General features: G+C 46.2%; 1 protein-coding gene across 4 annotated transcripts in view; it reads right to left on the bottom strand.

Moving 5' to 3' along the window:
- GATA4 (GATA binding protein 4) overlaps positions 1-26,215 on the bottom strand; it is an 80,408-nt gene that overhangs the window by 29,545 nt on the left and 24,648 nt on the right. For 2 of the 4 annotated variants that reach the window (XM_058720847.1, XM_058720850.1), the window contains exons 1-2: positions 24,064-24,205; positions 19,226-20,350 (exon numbers count right to left, since the gene is read on the bottom strand). In XM_058720847.1, coding sequence (XP_058576830.1) covers positions 19,226-19,838 — 613 coding nt within the window. In that variant the 5' untranslated portion in view covers positions 19,839-20,350; positions 24,064-24,205. Of the gene's footprint in view, positions 1-19,225; positions 20,351-24,063; positions 24,206-24,719; positions 24,739-26,215 lie in introns of those variants that run through there. The other 2 variants (XM_058720849.1, XM_058720848.1) reach the window with 2 other exon arrangements.

Below are 26,215 nucleotides of genomic sequence, written 5' to 3'. Positions count from 1 at the left end.
TTTCTGCCTATATTTCTAACCAGCTGCCATCCTCAGCCCCTAATTGAGGACCAAACAAAGGCCCCTGCTCCTGATAATAATAGCACAAGTAATTCCCTTGTTTCTGTTTTTCACATTCTATTCCTATTTTTGGTAGAGTCATTAAAACAACCTCACAAGTCTTCACCCTCCCTGACTCTCACAGATGGGCAGAGCTGCAAGGGCCCATAGATATAAGAGGTGTCCCATTCCCAATTCATTCATTTTCACAAAAGAACTGGAAGCCCAAAAAGCCCATATGGACAGTGCAGCATCCACCAGTACTCCTGAAAAGACAGCCTGATCACTTCTGCTAAGACGGGCACCAAGTCCACGCCACTCCTCCAGGAGAGACAGAGGCATAAAGAAACCTAGATCTGTCTCCAGAGCATAACACACGCCAGAGAGGAACGCCCAGGAAGGCATATATGTTGGGTTATTACAACAACAACAAAACAAATAAGCAACTCCTCCTTTTCTTCATAGCTTTCTCCAAACCCTCTCACACTGTGGCAGCCACCAAGGATTAGATACCTTGTCTGGCAGAAACCTACAATGCAATCGACTTGCCCCCTGCTTCTCAGCAAACACGATATAGCACCATGAGAATGTTAACCATTTGGTTAACAGTCGGACCCTAGGAAAGACCCTAGGAAGCAACTCATGGTGAAAGGGGGGTGTCCCTTATTCTCAGAGATTCCCAGGCACAGTCCTTGTCAGGGCTTTCTCAGAACATGCACACCCTCCCCTACAGCAGCCATACCACAACCGTTTCTTTCTGAGCACAACCCAGTGGTTATTTTTCCTTTTGTTTAGATCTCACTGGACGCAGACAGCTGGTTCCGACTCCCTTAGAACGAGTTTTAAAATGTTCTAAAGCTATGACAAAAGTCACTCTTGAGGTATCTACAACCCTAATTAGCCTCTGCTTATGTAAAGGGCCCCCCTATGTAGAAGGGATTATAGACACTAAGTTGGATGTAGAGTCTATGTTCCTGAATGTAGATGAATACTGAGAATGAGAGGAAATTCTAATACAAACACCCTCATTTAATTCAACTTGGTAGCCACCTAACCCTCTATTAGTGGAACCAACAAGATCCTATTTGAATGATCCCTTTAATGATAACACCAAGCGTTTACTAATGAATGACTAATGGCTAACATTTAAAAGATACTCCCTGCATGTCAAATACGATGGTTTATGAACATTTTTTCCTATTTCTCACAGTAACACTACGAAGTAGCTTCTATTCAATCATATGGACATGAAAACTGGGGAACACAGCAAGAAGAATGGCTAGAATTTTAAATCAGTGCTGACTCTCGATCTTAAATACAAGATTCTTCTGCCCCTCCTACTATCAGCTGCCAAATGGTAAAAAGTTGGAGGTCCCAACAAGGAACATAAGCAATAGTTCTGGGGTGCCTGGGTGGCTCAGTCGGTTGGGCGTCCAACTTTGGCTCAGGTCAAGATCTCACGGTTGGGGAGTTCAAGCCCCGCATCAGGCTCTGTGCTGACAGCTCAGAGCCTGGAGCCTGCTTTGGATTCTGTGTCTCCCTCTCTCTCTGCCCCTCCTCCGCTCATGCCCTGTCTCTCAGAAATAAATAAAAATGAAAAAAAAAGTATTAGTATTATAAGCAATAGTCCTGAAAATGATGGAAGTAAGCTGGGCTAATGGGCTCTGCCTTCACCACGAACAGCTGGTTAGATGGTCATCTCTCCCCTCCCCAGCAGATCTGTCTTCTTTGTCCTTTCCCCCCTCACTACCCCTTCTGTTTTGTCCTGGGGAAAGGGTCCCCTTTATTAATGCCATTCCTGGAGATGTGTTTACACAGGGCAGGAAACTTAATATCAACATTCCCCGAAGGAAAGTGTCTTGTCACTTCTGTGAAGCACTTCAGGCAGGGAGAGACCAACCTCCTGCCCAAATCAAAAGGCACTTACACCCTTTAAACAGAGTCTGACGGGAGAGTTTGTTTCTACAGAGACTCTTTGAGTTCCTGAGCTTGTGTGTTAGGGTGAGGTTGAGAGGCAGTTACTCATATACACAAAACTCTCCCTGGTGCCTCAAGAGGCTCTTTAAGAAGGATCTTAGGAATCTATGTAAAGTGGGGAGGAGGGAAAACAGTGGATTCAGGACAAACTCGATAACCAAAATTCTACAAGTGTCTGTAAACTGGCAGGGAAAGATTATAATCGGTCTGGCTCTGAGGCCAGAACACTGATAGAGTGTGAAGACTTTGGGGGGTCCTTAGGAAGCCCAAGGGGGCACCATCAGGGCACAGCAGAGCACCACAGGATGAAGGAAACGAGCCCAGGTGGCTTTTACAAAGTAAAACATGGAGGGCACCTAACCATGTTTTCAGCTTCCTTTCTTGGCATCTGTTATGCTGGACTGCCCCTCACTCCCCTCCTGCCTTCAGTAGAGCTTCTCTGCCTCTATCACTCTCCCTAATAACCCAAGGGCTCTCTCCTGTTCCCAAGGCTTCAGTAAGAGTGATGACCCCAAAGATTTGAGCTCATACAACTTGCCTCCTGGAAATCTCACCTGTATGTCCCTCACTCAGGCTTCAGATCCACCATATCCAAAATAATGGTCGCACCTCTATGTGCTCTGTTTCCTTGTTGTTAGCTCCGAGAAAACCATTGGGGTCTTCTGTGCTCTTCTCTCTCCTGGCCTTCTAGGTTTTGGCTGCCTTTGCAAGAGTCTTACAACCCCTCAAACTCCTCAGTTCCCCTCCAACCCATCCCGGGTCCCTCTCCCTATAAAATTGGACATGCTCATTCCTAGACTTCTGTCTCTCAGATTCCTTTTACAGGGATGCCTCCTCTCCTCCTACTCTAAGTCTCAGTAGGGCCAGCCTGCAGGTATGAGTATGTGAGCCTGAGGGTCCACACGTATAATTTTTGATGAATTCCAGGCTTTGTCTTTTCAGATAATGAACATTTATTATCTACTATGTCATTGTAACTTGGGCCCCAAAATGAATGATGTATATCCTGAAAACACTTCCAGGCTACTGAACTATAATCCAAATAAAAAGATAGTACCATAAGATACAGGGAGAACACTGGCCCTGTTTGAACACTGACAGTTCTGCCCAGAGACATATCAAAGGCTGCCTGCAGAGATAAGCCCACTGCAGAGATTCCAAAGAGAGATCCCACTCCAGATTTCACACATTCACAAGATCGACCTTCTGCTCCCTCTTTGCTTCCAACAGGCAGTACGAACCTGCATTCTTGTTTGTTTCCAGTTCTTCCACAGGCAAGTGAGTGAGAACAAGAGAAAAAAGTTGTCTGCATAAAAAGCCATTAGGGAATTATTAGGGTAGGAAGAAAAAAATTAGCCCACCAGATAACTACATGGTTGCCAAGGTGCTGAGTAAGAATCGCTAGCCATCGTGACACTCCCAGTGTGCCAGGGCTCCGGTGTCTATGCTCTTCATCACCATTACAGAGAACAGCAAGGCTGCCCCTCCAGAGTCAAGAGCTCGGTTCAAATGCTCCAATTATCCTGGCCTTCCCGTCAAACACCAAGACCTACTGAGCCTAAGCGGTAAAACCCAAGGGACTTTCCAGAAAGACAGAATTTGCTCTTCTCTCCATAGGAAAGCAATCAAATAAGAGACTCCCAGTTCCTGCCCAGTGCCCTTCCTAGAAGTGCCATTTATTTTCCAGGCTGACCCAGCAGTCAGAGGCTGCCAGGCAGAAGGGGAAAGTGATGAATCAGATTCCCCAGTCCCTGGGCCACGAAGGAGGCTTAAATGGGACTATGGGGTGAGGAATTGTACTCAACAGTTTACTGACTTTTTCAATCCAGCAAATCAAGGTACTGGGCAAACAACAACAACAGCAACAACAACAGCAACAAAATGGTATGTGTTGCTGATGGGAAGTAGACCCCAAAGAAATAAAGGAATGACTAGACTTGGTCCACATGACTGGTCAGTGATGTGAGACCTCAAATCCAGGATTTCTGCCTTGATCTTGTGTCCCATATGCTACTATGTGTCCCCTCCTTCCCACCCCCACCCCCCACCCCCAGCAGGAGATTATCAGCTAAGCAGAAAGGATATACAGCAGGAGTGACCCTCTATGACAACAACATGGAAGAACAGCTCAAAATCCCAAATAAATGAGGCAAACTCAAATTCAATTTCCAGGTGGGTTCAAGATGACCACCCCCGAGGTACATGGAAGTAGGCTTACGCATACTTCTCACACCTCTTTCTCCTCGAACTATGGCTATAGAGACTCAAAAGAAAGGTAATGACCACTGTTTTCCCCCATACCCTTCTTCAGCCAATTCGGCCTGGTGATTTCCTCTTGCCTTTCTTTCCATGTCTTTTGCCTCTACTCACTCATTCTCCAGGCTAGAGAGTACTTCTGACAGCTTCTCACCGAGTCACCTTTTTGTCTCCATACCAACACACACACATACACACACACACACACGTGTGTGCACACATATACACACACCCCTCTGTGTGTATTCTCAATTTACTGATTCAATATATTTGCCCTCTATTCATAAAGCCCCAAACTCCTCTGCCTAGATTTCAAGGCCCTGCATATCTGGTCCCAACTGTGTCAACCTTATCAATCCCTAAAATGGAAGCAGGCTGCCAGAGTGCTGGGAAAAGTTTTGAGATATGGGTGATAACGTCCAAAATGTTTAACATGGCCATCTAGGGTGGAGCCCTGTATCAAGAGGCAAGAGGAAGGGGGAGTCTACCAGGAGTAACACAGCTCATGTAGTTGAAGAGGAGCACAAAGCCAAAAGCTAGAAACACTGGAGGTAACCCTGAAGTCAAAAGGCAAAGAATGACCAAAGAGACATAACTGGTTTCGGTAACAGATTGCCAGTCAAAGTGTCGATGTTCTTTTTCTGAGACTCTGTGGATGTCGTGGCATAAATAAAGCAAATGTGAAATGATGTTGGGTTGTTGAGAATGTAATTTTTGGTGTGGATGAAAAGATTTACAGCTATAAAGATGCATGAAAGATGTAAAAAGCTACAGCTTCCAGGGAAAACAGTATGGTCGTTCCCCAAACCATAGGGAATTACCATATGATCCAGAAATTCCACTGCTGCGTATCTGCCCAAAAGAACTAAAAACAGGGACTTGAACAGATATTTGCGTGCCATGTTCACAGCAGCGTTGGTTCACAATGGCCAAAAGGCAGAAGAAACCCACGTGTCCATCATAGAGGAATGGATAAACAAAATGTGGTATATACATACAATAGGATATGATTCAGCCATTAAAGGAAGGAAATTCTGACACAGGCGACAGCATGGATGAACCTGGAGAACATTATGCAAAGTGAAATAAACCAGACGCAAAAGGACAAATATTGGATGAGTCCACTTACATGAGGCAACTAGTATCAAATTCATAGGGAAAGGAGAATGGTGGCTCACAGGGGCTGGAGACAGGGGGAATGGATACACAGTTTCAGATGGGGAAGAAGTTCTGGAGATGGTTGGTGATGATAGCTGCACAGCAATGCGGATGCACTTAATGCTGCTGAACTGTACACTTGAAAATGGTTAAAAGGGTCAATTTCATGGTGTGTATATTTTAGCACAGGTTAAAAAAAAGATGCATAAAAGGAAGTGAAAACTTTTTTTTTAGTCCTTAATTTCAATCCGAAGTATGGTACCGACACGTGACTTTTTTATCTTATCTTTGGGTGGGATGAGGGAAGTTTTTCCAAACTTTCTACTGAATGACTAACCCAATAACAAAGAGCACAACCAGCAGAGCTGGCTCTAGGAGTGGTGTCCAAATTAAAAGGAGCCAGGGCTTCCTAGAGAAATGGCTACAGCAAGGTCTAGGGGGAGAAAACACTAAGAAGAGCTTGGAGTATTTTGTGGTATGGAAAGCACAAAAGGATTAAACTACGATTTTGTCTGGGGCGCCTGGGTGGCTCAGTCAGTTAAGCGGCCGACTTCAGCTCAGGTCACGATCCCGCGGTCCTTGGGTTCGAGCCCCGCGTTGGGCTCTGTGCTGACAGCTCAGAGCCTGGAGCCTGTTTCAGATTCTGTGTCTCCCTCTCTCTGACCCTCCCCCATACATGCTCTGTCTCTCTCTGTCTCAAAAATAAATAAACATTAAAAAAAAATTTTTTAAAAAACTACGATTTTGTCAAAAGAACTCAGGAGCCCAATTTAGACAGGTTCCCACTGGCAAAGACGGAAAAATCTGAGCATCAATTAGGACACTAGCTAACATGGATTATAACACATCATATACATTTAAATCTCTGAATTCTTAACAATACTAAAAAAAAAAAGTCACTGGTCAGGGAACTAATTCATTATTTTGAACACTGAAAAGTAAAGTGAAAGAAACAAGCATTCATCCTGCCTTTCCGACACAAGCTGTATCTCAGGGTGACCAAATAATTGGGAAACTGAAGTATTTTTTAGTTGTTACAGATATATTCCAGCTAATAAATGAAGAAGGAATGAGAGCATTAGAATGTTACCCTTTGCAAGCACTAATGGAATCATGGACTTAGGCACTGTCCATCAATGGCTGCTGAATGTGATCAAGACTATTTTTCCAATTACAGATTTACATGAAAAACAGGGCAGAGGGGTGCCTGGCTGGCTCAGTTGGTTAAGCATCCAACTTCAGCTCAGGTCATGATCTCGAGGTTCATGAGTTCGAGCCCTGCTTCCGGCTCCACATTGTCAGTGGAATTCTTCCTCTCTCTCTCTGCCCCTCCCCAACTTATGCGCGGGCTCTCTCAACATGAAAAAAAAAAACAAAAACAAAAAAAACCAGGACAGAGGAACATGTTAAATGTCGTGAAGGAAATGCAATCAACAGAATCTAGGCTGGAGAGTGGGAAAACTCTACGGGAAGAGCCTAGTTTCTTTAGCGAATATACCATAAGAAAAAGAAGAAAGGATGAAAGGAGAACGTACAGATTAAAAGAACTTGACAGACATATCAACAGAGGCAACACATGGACCGGATCTGAGCAAACAATCTAAGAAAGTTAGACAAGCGGAAAATCTGAACACTGGATAGTTAATGATATTAAGGAGTGACAGTTAATTCAAATCAGAGTGATACTGGCATTGGAGCTACATGTATTTTTAAGTTTTATCATATCTTTTAGAGATACATACAGAAGTATTTATAGATGAAGTGATAAGTTATCTAGAATTTCCTTCAAAATAACATAGTATGGGGGGAACGGGGGGGCATACAGATGAAATACAGCTTGTCATGAGGTGATATTGTTGAAGCTGAGGGCTGAACAGTGACCCTCTACTTCTGCATACATTTGAAACTTAACATTACAAAATTTGTTTAAAAGGCAAGAATTGAAGTTAAAATCTTCATCTTCACCTCTAAACTTCCTGGGAGGTACTCTGGCTAATCCATCCTATGGGGTCTAGTGATGCATACCTGCATAAACAGTGTTGTTCTGTGGAATTATCCATATTCTTATTGGAGGCCACTCCTGGCACCCACTTCTCTAGGGATAATACCAGAAGCAGGCAGGCGGGATTACAAAAGAGGGTGGGGACCCCGCCTCCAGGGGCAGAGTAGCCTAGTCCCCCTTCTTCCCAGGGCAGGGAGGGATCTGGCTTAGGAACTAGAGCTGGCCTGGCATTTTGCCCTTCTTTCCACCTCAGCCCAGACACAAACCATACAGCCATGCTGTGCCCTGCTGCTAACGCACATACACATAACTCCTCCAAACCATCCTGCTAGCATGTACCGCCTTCCCATCAGAGTTCCTTCTCTAACTGGGAATGGATGCAAAAACACAGAGGGAAGGCAGCCATCACCTTGCCACAGTGAGGCAAAAACAAAACTAAGAGCCACTATTTTCAACCTTTCTACACTATAACCGAAGCGATACATCCAAGATGCTACTCGGGTCCTGCCTCTGTGCTGCTTTCCTTTCAAGTCTGCTCTCACCCAGGCCAAGTTCGAACTCTACACGCCTCAGCTACTTCCTGGCTTCCTGGCCTCCTGGCCTCCCACCTACATGGCCGAATAGCCAGACTCCAGACACATCCTCAGCTTGTACTATCCTTCCCTGCTATGTAGCACCCCCCTAATCACTGTTTAGGACACAACACAGGAGTTCCCTCCACCAGGAAGCCTGGTCTGAGGTGACAGGGCCACTTTTGGTACCCTAAGGGCTCCCAGGGAACCCAGATTTACTCCACTAGAGCTCTCCCTACACTGAAAGGGCACAGTCACTTCTTACCTCTCCCTACCACACTGTAAGTGGCTGGAATGCAGAGACCATCTTGTTCACTTTTGACTCCAATGCCTAACGAGTGCCCTGCTCTCAGGAGGCAGGCAAAAATATCGGCTAGCTGGTTCACTGGTGTTTGAAATAGAGCCCTACCTTCTGTGGATCTCCACAGGCTCCTAGAAACTCAGACACGGGCATGGGTTTAGTAATAACAGAAAAGCAAAACCAAAGGAACAATAAACTAAGACCAACTCTGAGGTAACTTAACCCATGGTTTCCAAAAGTTGTTTTACATCTTAGTAGTTAAGTATTTTATTATGTATAATAAAAAATAAAACTGCCCATCAAACCCCAAATGTCACAGATACTGTTGCTTAAAATGAGGCAGGTAACCATGGAAACCTATGTTACAGAGACTGCATGCATTTGAGTTTGATGCCCAGGCAAGCTCGGGAAGGTTACGAGTTACTATGATAGCTTTGGTATGATAAAGACAAAGTCAACATGAACTATTATCCTGGGGGCTGCTGTAATACCCAGGATTTTAAATACCCCAAAGGGCGCCAGAGGCAGCCCTTCTCACCACTCCTTCCCCTGGCCTGATATCTTAGTCTTATAATGCAGGTACTCAAGCGGAGAGAGGCACAGTAAGCTGTTCACACTTGTACAGCAGGAAAAGAGAGCACAGGACAGAATCCTAGGGACCCTTAGTGCCAGACTCATGTGCTTTCACCTCGTTGACTTCCCTTTCTAAAAAATGGGTTGAAAGCTACTGCTCATATTTATTATACACAAAAATCAGAAGACTGAAAAACTAAGTTTTTACACACAGCTCTCCCATTTGATTGGCTAGCAGTTCTTTTTACCAATTTCCCATTGTTGCTCTACTTCAGGGGTTTGACTTGAGGAGTCAGTCTGGATCACTGATCTTTAAAAACTTTCTTCAATGCTGGAATAACTAAACACTAACTTTTATGACTGTTTAAGTATATACGTATACACATGCCTGCATATGTATGGTAACTAAGAAGTCAAGGATTAATGCCTAACAGTGGTTATCTCTGGGTGCTAAGATTACAAACTATTTGTGCACTGGTTTATATGAGTTTTTCATTTTTCCATATTACATGGAGTTTAATAAAAGAAGGATAATTTTTACTGATACTATTTGAAAAAACAAAACAAAACAAAACAAAACCAAAACTATTTGCTTTTCTGAGGCCAACTTTGACCTGGAAAACAATTTGCTTTTTTCAAATCAGCTGTATTTTCCTATTAAGTGTGTATTCCGTGAGAACCACATTCTTTATTTAGGGTCAAGTTAAGTTCTTTCTGTATGCTAGGGAAAGGTTTTATTTGTTGTTTGTTTTCTCCCCGCCTAGTCAATTTCGAGGGGTAACTTGTATTATTGCCTCTCTTTACCAGGTTTGATTTATGATCTTGGAAGTCAGGTCATTCTTTGCTAGGTCGAAGAGAGAAAGAAAGAAAGAAAAAAAAAAGGTTCCTCCACCTAATACCTGATAAAATATCTGAAAAGGTCATTGCAGACCTTGACAGAAACATACAATTTCAACCTGATCTGATAAAACAACAACCAGAAAACTTTTATCAGAAGAAAACATAACTTGCCATTTCCCAGCTCAATTGACTGAACTTTTTTTTATCTGCAATGACAGACCTCGTAAGATAGGAAAAGCTGCAGATAAGAAACCAAATTGAGTTGTCTTGAATCAGATCCGATTGTCTGCCCCTGGTTCAAACTCCCACACCTGCTCTGAATGGGTCAATGAGAGTCTCTTGGCACGGTCCCCGAGGGGTTTGGAAACATTGCAAAAGTAGTGAACTTTGAGACTTCAGCGTTTATTCTGCGATTATAATTAACCTGCTCACCAGTGGCTATTGATCAATTCTGAATGGAGGTGATAAAGTTTGACTGGATTTCTAGAAGTAAAAATGGAGCTTTAAATCGGGAGGAAAAAGGGAAGATTCCAAAATAATTTAAGGACCAAATTCAGCTTTAAGATCTGCAATTAGGGAATCCCAACGCCTATGGTTTAACAATCCACCGAATTCTGGTGGGATCTCCTTGATTTCTCATCCACCAAAATAAAGTATATCTGGGACAATTCAACACAGAGTGAAAAACTCACAATCCACTTGGAACAGCTCTTCAATGACTTTAAAAGAATGGAATGGCTTACCTGTCTGGATTATATTCCTCCTTAGGCAGAAAAAAAGATACTCTGAGCCATGAAGTCAATTTTGGGACTCCTGCAAAATGCTGAAGACCAGAAAACAAAATTCCCTTCATTCAGATAAGAGGCTTGAATATCCTGGCTCAATTCTGATTACAGAGCAGTAATAGATAAAACCATAGGCCCCCTGCCAGAAATGAGAAGGCTTCCACTGGCGGCTTCTGTGTTCAGCTCAGCCCAACTCCATGGGGCTCTTCCAGCCTGAGGTTTTATTCACTGTCCTCATCCATCCCCCTATCCCCTATTCTCATCTTCATTAAAAACATAATTACTATAGTGCTTTTCTCCTGTCCTTTCTCTGCTCCTACCACAAATACATTTGAATCTTCAGAGAAAAGGGAATATGGAGATGGTTCTGGAGATGGTTCCATTAAAAGGGGAAGGATTTTTGAGAAAGCCATATGGTTTTGCTCTTCTTTTGCAGCCAGCAATCCCCACTCCTGCCCCAGAATAGGAGAATCCTCTAGTTTGGAGGGTCTGAATTCTGGGAAATGTCTCTTCAATTCTCTGCACAAGAGAATCAGGAGCCTGAAAAGGAAGTTGATGCAAGGCAGGGGTTCCTAACACTCCCCAAGTGCAAGGTAGGCTGTATCAGAATGAGATGGAAAGCCACTAGAGAAGATGTTGTACCTGGAGAAGCATTGAGGAAAAACTACACGGGGGAGAGGGAGCAGGGGGAGACCAAGTCACAGAAAATACTAACATCTGAGTCCTTCAAACACAACACACCTTCTCGTCCTGAAGGGATAAGCGCCCTCATCTTGGCAAATGCAAGAGGTAAATGAAAGGAAAACATGGAAGTCCTGGAAGCGGGACTTACCTGAATTCTAAGCCAGAACTGTTGCTTACTGCTACGGGGAACTTGGGCAGATTACTTCATTTTTCTGAGGATCAGTTACCTCTTCTGCAAAATGGAGATTATGTCTGCCCTCTCAAGGACTTAAAAGTCCCTATCACAACTTCCCCATTTACCCTTGATAAAGGATCCAACTCACTATCCATAAATTGCATTTATATAGTGCAAGATTACAGGCATATATGTAGCACAAGACATAAGCTACTGTCCCTAAAAATTAACTAGTTTCCAAACATTAATGTATCCAAACTTGTAAATTTATTTGGTACAAATTAAAAGAGATCAGAGGCCATTCCTATTATAATCCCACTCATATTATCTTCTCTACTTTCTTTAGAAGGAGACAAAGAAATAGCTATATAGATAGCCAATAAAATGTTTAAATAATCCTTCATGGAATGTGTTACATGAGCCCAGGTCATGGTCCATGGAAGGTCAATAGAACAGAGCGATACCTATTCCCAAACCACGAGAGGGCTTTATCACCTGCACCTTATTCAGGATGAGCAGACCAAAAAAGTCACCAGCAGACAAATACTTTCAGGTGTCAAAAAGGCCCCTTCAAGTTCTTAAAGCAGCAGTATCCAGAGGCCAGCAAGAATTGCCCTTTGCTAAGAGCAAGGCAATGGAAAAACCAGCACACCTTCCTCTTCCGTATGCAAACAAAAGCAGCATGCATTTGCAACTGGCTTCAGCTCTAAATTCAGAACAACTCAATCTCCTTAAAAGGACAGGCAGAAAAGAATTGGTTAAAAGACTTACCTTGCCTGGGGGGAAGGTAATTTATTTTTCTAACATAATCCCTATCACTGCCAAAGTTGTTTCTGGTTCTAGTCCCAAAATAACCTGAGGGAGAACTACCATACCAGCCAAGAGCACCTATGTATGTGCCCCCAAGGCCAGCCTGACAATTGCTGAGATTTGCTACCAAGAGACATTACTGAGAGTGGAATAAGCTTTGTTTTTGTCCCTTCAGTAAAGCAATCTCCTGTTGGATGAGCAAAAACCAAAAGCTAAATTCAATAAACAACAATTTATATCATAAAGTACTTTTCCTGGACATCCATAACTCTAAATATAGAACGCTGTTTTAGACAAAAAGAGGGAGAGAGACTCTCAGGAAGTTAATTCATGAATGCTGTATGTCTCTTTAATAACTGGTTTAATATGTTTTAATTGGTAATATATTCACATGGCTCAAAATTCAAAAGGTTCATTTTCACATCAATATTCACAGCAACATTATTCACAAGTGAGGGAAACAACTCAAGTGTCCATGGTGGATGAATGGATTGAAAAATGTGATATATACATCATTCAGTGTTAGAAAGGAAGGAAACCATATGACATGTTACAACATGGATGAACCTTGAGGACATTATGCCAAGTGAAATCAACCATGAAAAGATGAATACTATATTATTTCACTTATATGAGGTACCTAAAGTAGTCAAATTCATACAAAAACTAAAATGGCAGTTACCAGGGGCTGGGGAAGAGGAAATAGAAAGCTGTTGTTTAATTGGTTTAGAGTTTCAGTTTTGCAAAATGAAAAGTGTTTTCACTGAAAACCTGTTTCACAATGATGTGAATATACTTAACGCTACTGAACTGTATACTTAAAAATGGCTAAGACGGTAAAGAATAAAATGAAATAAAACTAGGGGTGCCTGGGTGGCTCAGTCCATGAAGCGTCTGACTTTGGCTCAGGTGATGATCTCACAGTTCATGGGTTCGAGCCTCACATAGATAGGGCCGTGTGCTGGCAGCCCAGAGCCTGGAGCCTGCTTCGGATTCTGTGTCTCCCTCTCTCTCTGCTCCTCCCCCACTCGTGTTCTGTCTCTCTATCTCTCCAAAAATAAACATTAAAACATTTTTTAATAATAAAAAATAAAATGAAACTTAACCTTAACCTCCCTATATTTTTTTAACTTCCCTATATTTTAAATATATTTTCTTATTATTTAAATGGCTAATAAAGAAGCATAGAAATGACTATTACAAAGTGGTTAAGTTGGTTAAAAATTCAAAAGGCTCTAAGGCATATGTGGTAAAAATGCTTTCCCTACCCTTATCTTTCACCTACCCAGTTATCCCTTCCATGGGCAAATGACGTTACAAATTCCTTGCAAATATTTCCAAAGATAAATTAAATATGTTCAAATGCATACACTCCTTTCTTCTCTTTTTAATGTTTGTTTATTTTTGAGGGGGGGGTAGAGTGAGAGGGAGACAGAGAATATGAAACAGGCTCAGGCACTGAGCTGTCAGCACAGAGACCAGTGTGGGGCTCAACCCCACAAACCATGAGATCATGACCTGAGCCAAAGTCAGACACTTAACTGAATAAGCCACTCAGGCACCTCTTCCCCCCCACCCCCTTTTTTTTTTTTTTACACAAGTAACATGCAATATACATATCCTGTACTTCTCTTGGAGACAACTCTATTACCATTACATAATGAATTTCCTAATTTTTAAAGCCTACGTGATATCCTATTGTTTGCACATACAGTATGTATACAAACACTCCCCTGATAATGCACATTTAGGTTATTTCCAATTTCTGTTATTACAAACAGGGCTATAACTGTGCCAGTACATTTGCAGAATAAATTCCTAGAAATTAAATTTCTGGGTCAAGGGTATCTACTTTGTAATTTGTTGGATACCATCAAGGGCTCTCCAGAAAGGTTGTACCAATTTACACTCCCACCCACAGGTATCAGAGTTCCTGTTTCCCTACACCTCTGAGTATGTTTGTTTTCTTAGCTCATTAGAGTTTTAAAAAAAAAAAAAAGGAAAGGATACAGAAGAAAGTGTTATCTAAAACTGTCTCCTGTGCATCATTCCACCTGAGTGCTTAGAAAGAAAGTGCCTAGCAAATGTGGCCTGACCTTTTGATGGGACACAATTGGGCAGGTGACAGATCTCACTGGAAGCAGTGACACACCCCTGGCCACCCCACACACACCTTCCCCATTTAATTGGTCCTCAATCTAGCACCACAGACCAGCCCCAACTCGGAGTGACCTGCTCAGGGTGGTAACCGGAAAGTTAAACAACTTTGGTTTTCTCAAAGACTGACAAATCATTCTGTGGCCAAACAAGCTACTTAAGAGTTGATCTCACAAAGTTCCCTACATAAATGAACTGGCTCTGAAAGAAACTGGCTTAATTGATAAGCAGTCCCCAGAAGATCCAGAAAACACTTTAGAGTTTCCTACCAACCTATATCATAAACGAACTCTCGAAACACCACAAATGAGGCAAAGCTTTTAAAGAAACCATTCAGGTAACACTGGGTGATATACATTTTTTCACTGTGTTATTTTTTTAACCCTTAAAATTATTTAACAATTTTGAGATCCTTTGATAATATTATAATTGCTTGTTTCTTTATTACCCAAAGGAATTATTTCATAATAAAACATATTTTCACAGCTTTCCAGTAACATCTACCACAATGCTATTTACTTCATCTCATATTTACACATAATTCCCATTGTCTCCTTTCTGCCTTAAATATTTGCAAGCATTAATATAAAAGTCAACTTTATTGTGGTATAATGTACATACAAAAAAGTACTCCTGCTTTTTTATTTTTTATTTTAAAGATTTTATTTTTAAACAACCTCTGCATCGCACATGGGGCTCAAACCCACAACCCCAAGATCAAGAGTCACAGACTCTTCCGACTGAGCCAGCTGGGCACCCCCATGCTCATTTTAATAGTACATTTCCATCATGAGTTTTGAAAAATTGATACACCTGCATAACTACCCTCATTGGGTTCTTTAAAAGGAGACAGTCACCTGCTCTAGCCATCTCATGTGCACACAAACAATGGACCCTAGCCCTTGAAATGCAAGAAATTCCCTGCCCAGCTCCACTGGCAGATGGCAACACCATACCTCCTTAAGCCCTTTCAGTGCCCAGGGGGTGTTATTAAGATAAGTCATATTCCAGATTCCATATTCCATTTCAACAACTACAATCACGTGTGAAAAAGTGTTCTTGCCAAACCTAATGTCCGCTCGCCTGGAGGGACACAATGTTAAATAAAAGGCCTTTAAACGTTAAAGTACCTTTTAGGTATTTTTACACGGTCCTTCTCTCTCTCTCAACCACTCTGTGACTTCTCCTCCCTAAACAGTTTTGGGTGGGGGGGGGAGCGCGCAGGTGGTCACAAGGGTTGCAGAACCCTCTCCCACCCTGCTCACTGTACCCAGAGGCTCTCCAATGGACCTCTGAAGCAGCCACTGTGTGTGTGTGTGTGTGTGTGTGTGTGTTGACCTGGGCTGAGTACTGTGGTGAGTACCTCCTAGATCTCTACTCAAATAAATATTTGCCAAGTGCTCAGCATGTGCCTGGCACTTAAATATGAGTAAGACTCTGTACCTGCCCTCAGTAAGGTCACATAATTCCATTAATGCAGCCTCATTAATGATTTCAACAGTTGTTTCAGGGTCAGGTTCATATTGAACTTGGAATGAATTGAAGTTCATATACATTGCCGTCAAGGCAGAATAATTCCTTTCAACCTAAGTGCAGGTCTTTATTGAGGCCCTTGGTAGCTTTCATCACTTTGATTTTTGTCTTTTCCAGTAACCAACATAAGATACTAACTCTTGTTAAAACTGAGGCAATTAATACCTCATGAAAAAAATAAAGCTGTTCTCTCTGTTCTCTCTTCATTGAAATTGAAAGCAGTTTCTGAGGTGAAGAGTGAGTTAGTCTCTGTGGTTTTACCTCTGGTCGTAAATATATTATTTACACAAAAACCAAGCTGTGTTGGGTCATTTCATGGTACCACAAAATGTGATGGCAAATGAGGGTATAACTTTTTTCCTTTTTTTCAAAAAGCAGGTGCCTGGCTTTTCCCGGCAAACTCCTATTTACCCTTCCAGACCAAATGCAGATGACACCACTTGGGTGAAGACTTCCAGATTCCTAGACAGAAGAAAGAACCACTTCTGTCTTCTCTCCTTTTCTCTCAGCTCATTCCTGCAGCATGTTACTGGGTCATTTACCCATTTTCATGTCTTTAGGGTGACCAACCATCCCCATTTATTGGAGACTGTCCTAGGTTTAGCACTAAAAATCCCAAGTCCTGGGAAACCCCTCAGTCCTAAGAAAATCAGAAAAATACATCCCTCTGCATGATAGTGAGTAGCTATTTAATAAAATAGCCATCACTTACGAGGAGCCAAAACCAACTACTTCACAAACACTGCCTTATTTTTCGAATTTAAGACAACACCGAAAGCAGTTATGATTATCACATTTTATAGAACAAGAGAGGAAACTGAGAGGTAAGTAACTTGCCCAGGATCACAAGGGTACCTGGAATGGAATCCAGGCTTGCCTGTCCCATACCACCACACTGTATTACCATTTAAGAGTCCAATGGCAGCTCCATACAGCAAGCTCTCGATAAATCTCATGGAATCAGTAATCACTTATCACCATGCTCCTATCACTCAGCATCAGCTAATGTGCCAGTGTTGGTCCTTGAGACAGCTACCAGGCATTTACAGGAGGGTCCATGTGATAGGAGGGACATATATAAAAAGCATATTTATTTACTTGCACTGCTTTTAACTTAGCTGGCTTTTATGTAAGTGCCACCTGCAGAACACGCTGAAGATGTGCATGCCAACATGCTCTGCATGCCTCATGTTCCCTCACAAAGATAACAGGGAAGCTTTCCTGACTTGACCATTTAACACACTTGGCTCTGTCCAGGCGAGCCAATCCAGCTGCTAGGCCAGACCCAAGGGCTGTCTTCAGGTGGGACCTCCTGAACCAATGGCACAGAGCAGAGTACTGGGAAGACAGGCCACACTTCTCCATGATGAGGTGCTCCGTGGAGGTCAGCTTACCATTTGTTGATCCTTTAATTTGGGAAACATTACTGACTTCAGCACCCTCCTAGCTGGTATGGGTTACATTTTAGAATTTAAGCACTGTGTGCATTCACACAGTGTGTGTGTGTGTGTGTGTGTGTGTGTATTTTTAACATTGTTGCGGTTGTAACTCTCCTGATCAGAAAAGCATCCTCCATCTTTCTTTTGACTCCAGGTGATAGGGGTTAGAAAGCAACCTCTCCACTCCCTCTCACAAGTTCAAAAAGCAGAACTATGGGGAGGGACCATTTCTCCCTGTTTTAAAACATAAGTTCTAAAGAAAGTTTTATTTATTTCTAATATAATTTATTGTCAAACTGGCTAGCATACAGTGGGTACAGTGCGCTCTTAGAGTTTCAGAGAGAACGCAAGAGTTCCGAGAATGCGGGGCCACAGCGCCCCACCCCCTCCCCAACACGCCCACCTCGAGCTGCCATTGTATGGAGATACTTCAGGCCAGCTATCTCACTCTGGGCCTCCTGAAAGGCTCCGGAGCCAGTTGCCCCTCCTCCCCCAGGGGGTGCCGTCTGGCTCCCCTGAGAGGGGGAGGGGGAAACTAGGAGCTATAGACCCAGACCCGGCGCCACTTCCACGGTTAATCAGTTTACCTGGGATGTGTATTTGGCTGCACCCCCCTGGGGGCCTTCCCTGGCCACCCAGGGTCAGAGGATAATTTAAAAAACTCTTCAAAGCCGGGACCCTTCTCGGAGCCAGCTTAAGACTGGAAACCTGGGAGGGACAGGCTTTACTCTTCAAAGTGAGAACAAATGCGAAAAGATTTAGCACTTAGTAGGTAGTCAGTAAACGTTAACTTTGTTTCTCGGGTCTGGACTTCACCTCCCCGCCAGAAGCCATCTCCAACCAACCCGATCCTGTCCCTTCCTGAAATTCGACAAGACCAGAGGTGTTGTTTTGTTTTTTTCCATTTTGAACTAGTGGTTGCCACTTCCTTTTCTCTCCCAGCGCAAAGCACCCGGACCCTTTCTCAGGCTTCATTTTGTTCAACTGTAAATCGGAGCGGGGTAGCACAGGCTTGCCGTCCTTGCCGGGTCTGACATTCACAGGAAATATTCAGTCGTGCCCGTTAGATTATTTCTAACCCCGGCCCTCCGAACAAGAGGACGCTCCACTTACGGAAGCTGCTGCAAAATGTCCATTTAAGTCAGGTCTTACAAAGAAGCCCCTCTGGGCTTCCCGAGTTCCTGGACGCTGACCAGGCATGCGCTTTCAGTGCACCCCTCACAAGTGCGGCGGCATACCAGCGCAGTGCACAATAAGTGCACAGAACGCCGTGGCCCCGAGGCACCCACAAGGTGCTAGCCTCCGTTCAACCCATCTCCGCTGCTCCAGTCCCTCCTTTGTTCCAGGTGTGAAATCCCGACAGGAAAATCATCTGCCACTCCGAAGGATCTTCCAACTGGGCCGCCAAATGGCCCAGAAGATCTTGGGCCCTAGCCAATGTAATCAGTTCCCTGCTGAGGACCCTAAGGGAGGGCCGAGAGGAAATGCGAACAGAAACCCCGCGACCGCTAGTGCTGTCCATCAAGGGCTGCCGGGGCTGCTCCTCCCAGCTCTTCGTGGAGCCTGTCGGCCGCCAGCGCTCACCTACGGCGCACAGACATACCCGACGTCGGGGCTGCTTGGGGACACACTCAGACCTTGCACCCTGCAGTCCTCTCTCTTTCAGAAAAGCATTTAGGAATCAGGCCTGCCCTCACCTAACAGAATATGGGCTTCTTGGGGCTGTGACCTTCACCACCACCAAACGTGCCGCGGCCGCCAGCTTGTCTTCCACTTTGCTTTCCTTGGAAATTCACGCATCCTGCCCCCTCCCCACCGCTCCCCACCATACGCACACTTGTGGAAAATTAAACGCCCCCAAGCAGTGTTCGGGACAGCCTGTTCCGGGAGCCAACGGGCCCGGGTACTTGCGCTCAGTACTCACCGAGGTTGGGGTGTCGAGCGGCGGGGTTGGCCCTGCCGGGCAGGCTGTGCAGCACCGGGCTGTCGAAGGGACCGGCGGAGGCGGCGGCGGCCGCGGCCCAGGACGCGCCCACGTCGGCCATGTAGGCTGGGTAGGGGCTGGAGTAGGAGCCTGCGAAGCCCGCACGCCCGTACTGCTCGCGGCCGGGGAGGCCCGCGCCCGCCGCTCCGCCACCACTGCTGTAGGCCGCGGCTTCCCGGGCGGCGGCGGCGGCGGCGGCGGCCAGGGACCCGGTGGTTCCCGGGAAGGAGAAGCGCGGGGACACAGGCGGGGGCGTGTAGGCCGCTCCCTCGGCCCCCGCCTGGCTCCAGCCCGGGCTGCTCTGCTGGGTTCCGGGCCCGGCGCCCGCCGGGGCCCCGCCGGAGCTGCCGCCAGAGGTGGCTCCGGACGCGGCACTCCCGCCTCCGCCCTGGAGATAGGACAGGCCCAGCACCGAGGAGGGCACCCGCGGCGTGGGCACGTAGACGGGAGACGAGGCAGCGCCCGCGCTGTGCATGAAGGCGCCAGGGCCGCCCGTCTCGTAGGCCCCGGGAGGCGGGCCGTGGTTGGCGGCCATGGCCAAGCTCTGGTACATGGCCTCTGGGAGCTCTCCGCCTTCGAGTCCTCTCTCTCACTCGCGAGTCAAGGCGCAAGGCGGGGAGAGAATAATAATAATAATAATAATAATAATAATAATAATAATAATAATATACAGGTGACGGCTGTCACGTAAATGAAGATCCAAAATCAAAAGTAAAAATGCAAATCCCTCAAAAATATATACGTATTAAATCCAGCATCGAGCAAAACACTCTAGGCTCTTGTTTACAGGAAAATCCCAAATTGAACTTTTGGTTCTTCCCGGAGGTGCTGGAGAAGGGGCGGGATCTACCCCAGGGCCTAGAGGTCCTGAGCGCCTACACGAGTGGCAGAAGACACGGGATAGTGCCTGGGCGCCGGTACGGGGCACGGGCCTTCGGGTCACGCCGGTGGCTGTGGCTGCGCACCCTCTTCAGGACACCCGCAGACTCCGGCTCTGGGTGCGGTAGGCTGGCTCCGATGCGGAGGGTTGGGTTGGCTCCTGTCCTCCTCGCCGCAGCCGCGGTCCTAGAAGAACGACAAAAAGGGACACAAGTTCACCCGGAGCCCACTTTCCTTGTGCTCGGCTGCTTCTCCCGCACCGCAAACCAAGAAATCGCCACTTTCGGCGCCCAGCCTTGGAGGCCACGAAGTTCCGAAGGAAGCTGCGGTCTTTGTTTTTCTCAGCCCGTGGGGTCTGACTGCCCCAGGGAAGCCTAGGCAGGGGAGCCTTAGAGAAGTGGGGCTTCACGGTTATTAGACATGTAATTATTAACTGTGACCTAGTCAATTTTTTTTGGTATTGCTTGTCAGGAAAGACTCTTGTCACAGATAAGTTTAAGGGTTTCAGTTTTCGCCGGAATGCCTGGGACCCAAGAAATATCGCTCATCTTTGTTCCCCGACCCAACCCTAAGCGTCCCTGGCCATGAAAAAACTTTAGATTGCCCATGAAACACAATGACAAACTTTAAAAAAACCAGCAACTTAAGAAAATTTTGTTTGCAATCTTTTTATTAAAACTAGAGGTAGAGTCTAAATGTTTACACATGAGCATAGTGTCTGCTAAATCTCTGTGAAAAGGATTGTGAAATCTCTTATCCATCCACACTACCATATGGAAGTCAAATCAGACGAGACATTTGTTTCTGGCAAATAGTTATATTTTAGTGATTTTGCAGATTGGATATTAAAACCAGAATAGTGAGGGAAATGTACAATTCACTTTGTGGAACTACTCACTGGACCATTCAGATTCACTGAATGGGTTTTTTCCCATATAGAATCACTGGTCCACCCGTGGAGGGAAATCAGAACACCAATGACAAACTGAAGGGGAAGAACAGTTCGTAGGGCTTGGTTATGCCCTTGTATCCTGTGTTTCTATTTTCTCAGGCAATTTTTCTGATAAAATAAGAGCTCAGTGTTCTGAAGCACCTGCTCTGTCTCAGGCCTTTTTTTTCTCCACAGCTCCTCAAATAAAAGTGTGTCTCCTCATTTTACAAAAGAGGGAACTGAAGCATCGTAAAGTTTTGAAACCTGCCAAAGATCAAAGTACAATTAAAGGAGCTGGGGGACAGAATCCGTGGGTCTCCAGGGATTTGAGGCTGACCACTACATTCCCGCTTGTCTCCTTAAGAGACAGCCACTTTTTAACACTGGTTTCTTTTTCATTGCCACAGAATTACAAAAACATCAATTGACCTTTATTATACTAAACCGAGGCTCTGTCACTTACTGAATAAATGACTTTAGACACATTACTTAACTTCTGTGCCTCAGTTTCCTCATTTGCAAAAATGCAAATGTTAAAGGTACCTATCTTGTGGAGTCATGGTGAGGACTGTAAGGATTGTAAACTAATATATGTAAAGCAAGTATAATAGGGTTTTATAAAACTTGTAACAGGTACAAAGTTCTATATAATTGTTGGCTATTGTTATTATTATTACAGATCTCTAATGTACCATAAGACAATGCCTCAGATATAATCATACTATAATGAATGGTCATCTTAATTATTGTAAAAAATTCTGAAAATCTAATCTACACTACATCTGATATACCTCTATAATGCTTTTAACCATCTTTGCAACATCACTAATGATAATGGAGTTAACAGAACTGTATTCTATAGTCACATGTCAACTTCTAGATGGTTTATTATTTGCTTTCAAAACTATACAACAAATTATTGGTTTGTTGGACATTTCCTTCCAGGAAGAAGTTTGGCTAGAGGGTAGATACAAAAAATTTGATCTGAGGGGCACATGGCTGGCTCGGTCAGTAGAGCATGCAACTCATGATCTCAGGGTTGTGAGTTCGAGCCCCACAGTTGGGTATAGAGATTACTTAAAACTAAAATATTACAAAAAATTTTTTATCTGAAATCACCAACTTCACTCTTTGAAAATGAAGGCAAAAAATTAGTAACTTATAGGAATCTGTGCGCTTCAATAAGTAAACACAGGCTTACCTTGATAAAATATTCAGTATTTAATTTTTAAATAAAATAGTTCACCTATTTCATTGTATTTTCTGTAATACTCAACTTCTGTAGTTCTAATGCATAACATCATACTTTTTTCTCACATAACTGCAGAGAAAGAAGATTTATAATTTTGCAAGCCAACTTACACACAGATGCTAATTTACCAGCTTTAAAATGTAAATGCTAAAAATGCCATAAATCTAACACTCATCTTTACTAAATTCTCGGCCTTTTTAAAATGGCTGGTACATTACCTGGGCATTGGATTACTGAACAATAGAAGGTGGAGAAAATACCCCTCTACACCTTTCTGAAAAGACAAGAAATTCTGCTTGCTTCTGTTATTAAGCCTCGGTTCAGGCGTCTGGCCGTGGAGGAAGCAGAGAGAGCTACTGAGAATGGCAGAAGAGATCTGGCCTCATCATGGGGACTCAGGCCTGATCCCCAATTTTTCCCTCTCCTCCAGATCACTCATTTCGGTTCACCTCCAATTCACAGACCAAATAGAAGATGCTTTCTTCGTGATTTAGCCCACGGGCCTTTTCCGATCTATTTCTGATAGTGGGAGAATCGAAAACTTGCCCTAATGTCTGTGTTTATTTACAGGTCACTCCTGCTCTTTGGGCTCAGCCTCTCGCCTTCACTCTCGGCCTGCTGCGCAGAAAACTGTCACACACGAACGCACACACTAGCCAGCAGTAATATAGCTGTCCGCTGCTGGGGAACGTGGAGACTCGGAAGTTTAGGAGGGGGGAGGAGGCACCACTCCGTTATCCCAAATGAAACCCTACTTTAAAAGCCTGAAACCTGCTCTTGGCTGTCCATTCCATTTCTGAGAAACACAGGAAATACTTGCCTTCGGCGCTTCCCCAACCTTCCCCGAAAAGCCATCCGTGCGGCCCCAAATCCCTCCAGCCTTGGGTCCTCCACCCTGCTTCCCAACCGAAAGGCCTCCTCGTTCCCTCAACCTGGTGGCAGTTCACCATCCGGGCATCCTCCTCCTACCTGAAGGACCCCCCAACCTAAAGCCAAGGGACATAATACTGTGGATCGGGCAGCTAACCGTGGCCAGCGGAGGAACGTCACTGCCTTCCTCCCGGGTTCCGGGCCTCAGCTACTTTTACCCAGAAGCAGTGTGGGTGGGTGGGGTTGTTAGCTTCGTGGGTGGCGTTCTGACTCTCTGGACCCCAGTCAGGAAGGCTAGAAGTCTGGCCAGAAGGGCATAAAACGTCCGGGCGCTAAGTAGCCATTCCCGGCTTCGAAGCGCCTCCCCGGGGCCCAAGGCCCAGTTACTCAGCCTCCCACAGCCACTCTGAGTCCCCGGAGTCACCGACCGGCGACACTCCTCGCCTGAGTCCCTCCGTGCGACCTGTCCCGGGTCAGTTGATCAGTGTGATTTCGCACGGCCATCATCACCATCCAGGCCCTGGCCTGGGGAGGTGCAAACAAGGGCTGGAGAATATATACGCTGGGGCAGGGATTAAAAACGTTCAAGTTCACACACACAAAAAAAATCCAAAAGCACTTCGAATATCCCTCTCCGCTTTCCCCGCAAATCTTAACTTTGCTTTAAAGAAGCTGTTAAGCCAAAGCGAAAAGTTAAGCGGGCTTTGGCCAGTTTGGGGAGGAGGGAGTGATCAACGTCTCCTTTCCACCCACTAGTTACCTCTCCACTCCCAGGCAAACAAGCGCGGAGGAGCTCTGGGTTTCTCAAACGGTGGGAAAGAGCAAGGAAAAGAGAAAACGCAGTACCTGGCGGGACTTGAGCTTCCTGGAGGGCCGGCGCACGCTCCCCTGAGCGCCCTGGGAGCTTTGGCAGCGGCGGTGCCTCTCGCGGCCACTGTGCGGGCCGCCTCCGAGTCCCCCACCTCCCGGCGCTAGTCCCCTCGCCCCTGCGCTCCAGCTCCCGAGCGCTGACTGGCCTGTGGGAGTCACGTGCAAGGGCGGGGGGCGGGGGTGCGCCGCAGAGGCTGCACCTCCGCTCGGCGCCGGGCTTCGGGGCTGTTCAAAAAACTCCCCCAGCAGGCAAAGTCCAGGCGCTCGGATCTCGGAAAATGCTAAAGTGCCACCGGTCGGGGCGCAGGGCTTCACCCACCGCCCTGCCAGAGGTCAATCCGGTTTGCAGTTTTGCCCAGGGTCAGCTTTATTCAGGAGTCCCCCCCCCCCACCTCCTCCCTCCACCCCCCACCCCCACCCCGCCTCCCGGTGGTCCTGGTCCAGCCCCAGCCCAGGACTCGCGGGGCAAGGGGCGGCGCTGATAGACGGGAAGGTGACCTTTTGGGCGAGACCCCTGATCGGCTGTGTAGCACAGGGTTACCAGGGGTGCCCGGCTAGCTGCGAGTCTCCAGGAGGTAATGGATAGTGGGGTTCCTGCTAGCCCCGAAGTGCCGATGGAAAAGACACCAAACCTGGGACTGGCCCACTCAAGTCAGAGCGCAGAGACCAAAGTTTCCCTTCCGCCTTCCCAGCAGCCTGGGGAGTCCGCAAGGCGGCCCTCCAGCCCTCAGTTTTATGTATTTATGCAAAACGTGCACCCCTTCCTGGCGACGCTTCCCATCTCCTGTGACCTCCTCCCTTCAGATCTTTCCGTTTTCCCAGCAGCTTTCGGCGCCGCAGCACCAATCCTAGGGACGTGGCGGGGTCCTGGGAGGCTTGGCAGTCCAGCGGGAGCAGGCTTTCCCAGCCGAGAGGGCTCTTCCAAGGCTCCTCAGCCCCCTCCCTAGGACTGGGGGCGGGGAGGGTGGCAGGCCTGAGTCTGTAGTCGGCGTCAGTGCCTAGAGGCCCCAGCTCAGCGGGGCTGCGAGCCGGAGAGTCCCTCAGACAGGTCTAAAGGTTAATAGAGCAATCACAGGGCCCTATTACCGCGTAAAAATAACCCATCGATTACCGCAGCCTTCAGCCCCAGATAACACCCGGCCAGTGGCTCTCACCCTTTCGGTTAAACTCCCCCCACCCCGCCCCACTAAGGCCGAGTTTCTTTCCCTAGAGCAGGTTTTTCATACCAGATTAGAGGGGTCGGGAGGGGGCCGGGGTACCATCCTACACGAAACTTGTGCGTCTGCGAAGGAAGGGTAAGGGGCTACGCCAGCTTCAGCTGTTGGTAATCAGTGGTGGATTCCTGGCCTGCGCGAGGGCAACCTGAGCGCTGAGGACGAGAGTAGGACGCAGGGCTGATTGGAAGGAAAACCCCACAGGGATCGTGGCCAACTCGTGGGGATTCTCAGGAAAATCCCGGAGGAAGGACTGAGCGCGGCTGCGCGGGGAGTTCTCTTTCCTGAGCTCAACGTTCGGAGGTCCAGAGGGGCCGGAGCCTAGGAGAGAAAACTGAGGCGCCCGGCGGAGCGACGTAAGGTCTGCGCTGCGGCTGGACGCACCCACGCCTCCCCGTCCCACCCCTAGGAGCTGCTGGCCCAGGACCCTTCGAGCCCCGGAAGCTTAGGGCGGTGTGTTTAGGAACCCTTCTCCAGCTTCCCTCAACTCCTCGCCAGCGCCTCTGCAGAATTTGGCGCAGCAGATCCCAGGTGTCTAGGAACTTAAGAGGGAGGGTGTTCTGAGGACCCCGGAGGCTGGAGCTGGGGAGAGGCGGTTTGGGGGAGGACACTCGGCGGGCGCACGCATATTCAGCCGAATGGTGGAGAAGGGTGCTCGATCTCTGCGCAGTCTGAAACAACATCCCCATTGGCCTACGAGGGCTTTCTGGAGAGTTAAAAGTCTGGGCTAGTCGAGCGGCAAGTTGTTCTGGCCTTTCTTTTCTCAGTGGGGATTTGTGGCTCCAGCGATGCCTTAGGTCTCAGAGCTGCCTTCCACACGCGGTCCTCAGCGCCGAGCCTTCGGCCTGGGGAGTGAATTTTCTTAGCAACAAGCCTTGGGCTTGGGGCTTAGCGTCTGGCCATCCAAGCGCCCT

Source organism: Neofelis nebulosa, chromosome 3 (assembly GCF_028018385.1).
Source record: "Neofelis nebulosa isolate mNeoNeb1 chromosome 3, mNeoNeb1.pri, whole genome shotgun sequence".
Taxonomy (NCBI): domain Eukaryota; kingdom Metazoa; phylum Chordata; class Mammalia; order Carnivora; family Felidae; genus Neofelis; species Neofelis nebulosa.
This window is presented reverse-complemented; position numbering and strand designations above follow the sequence as displayed.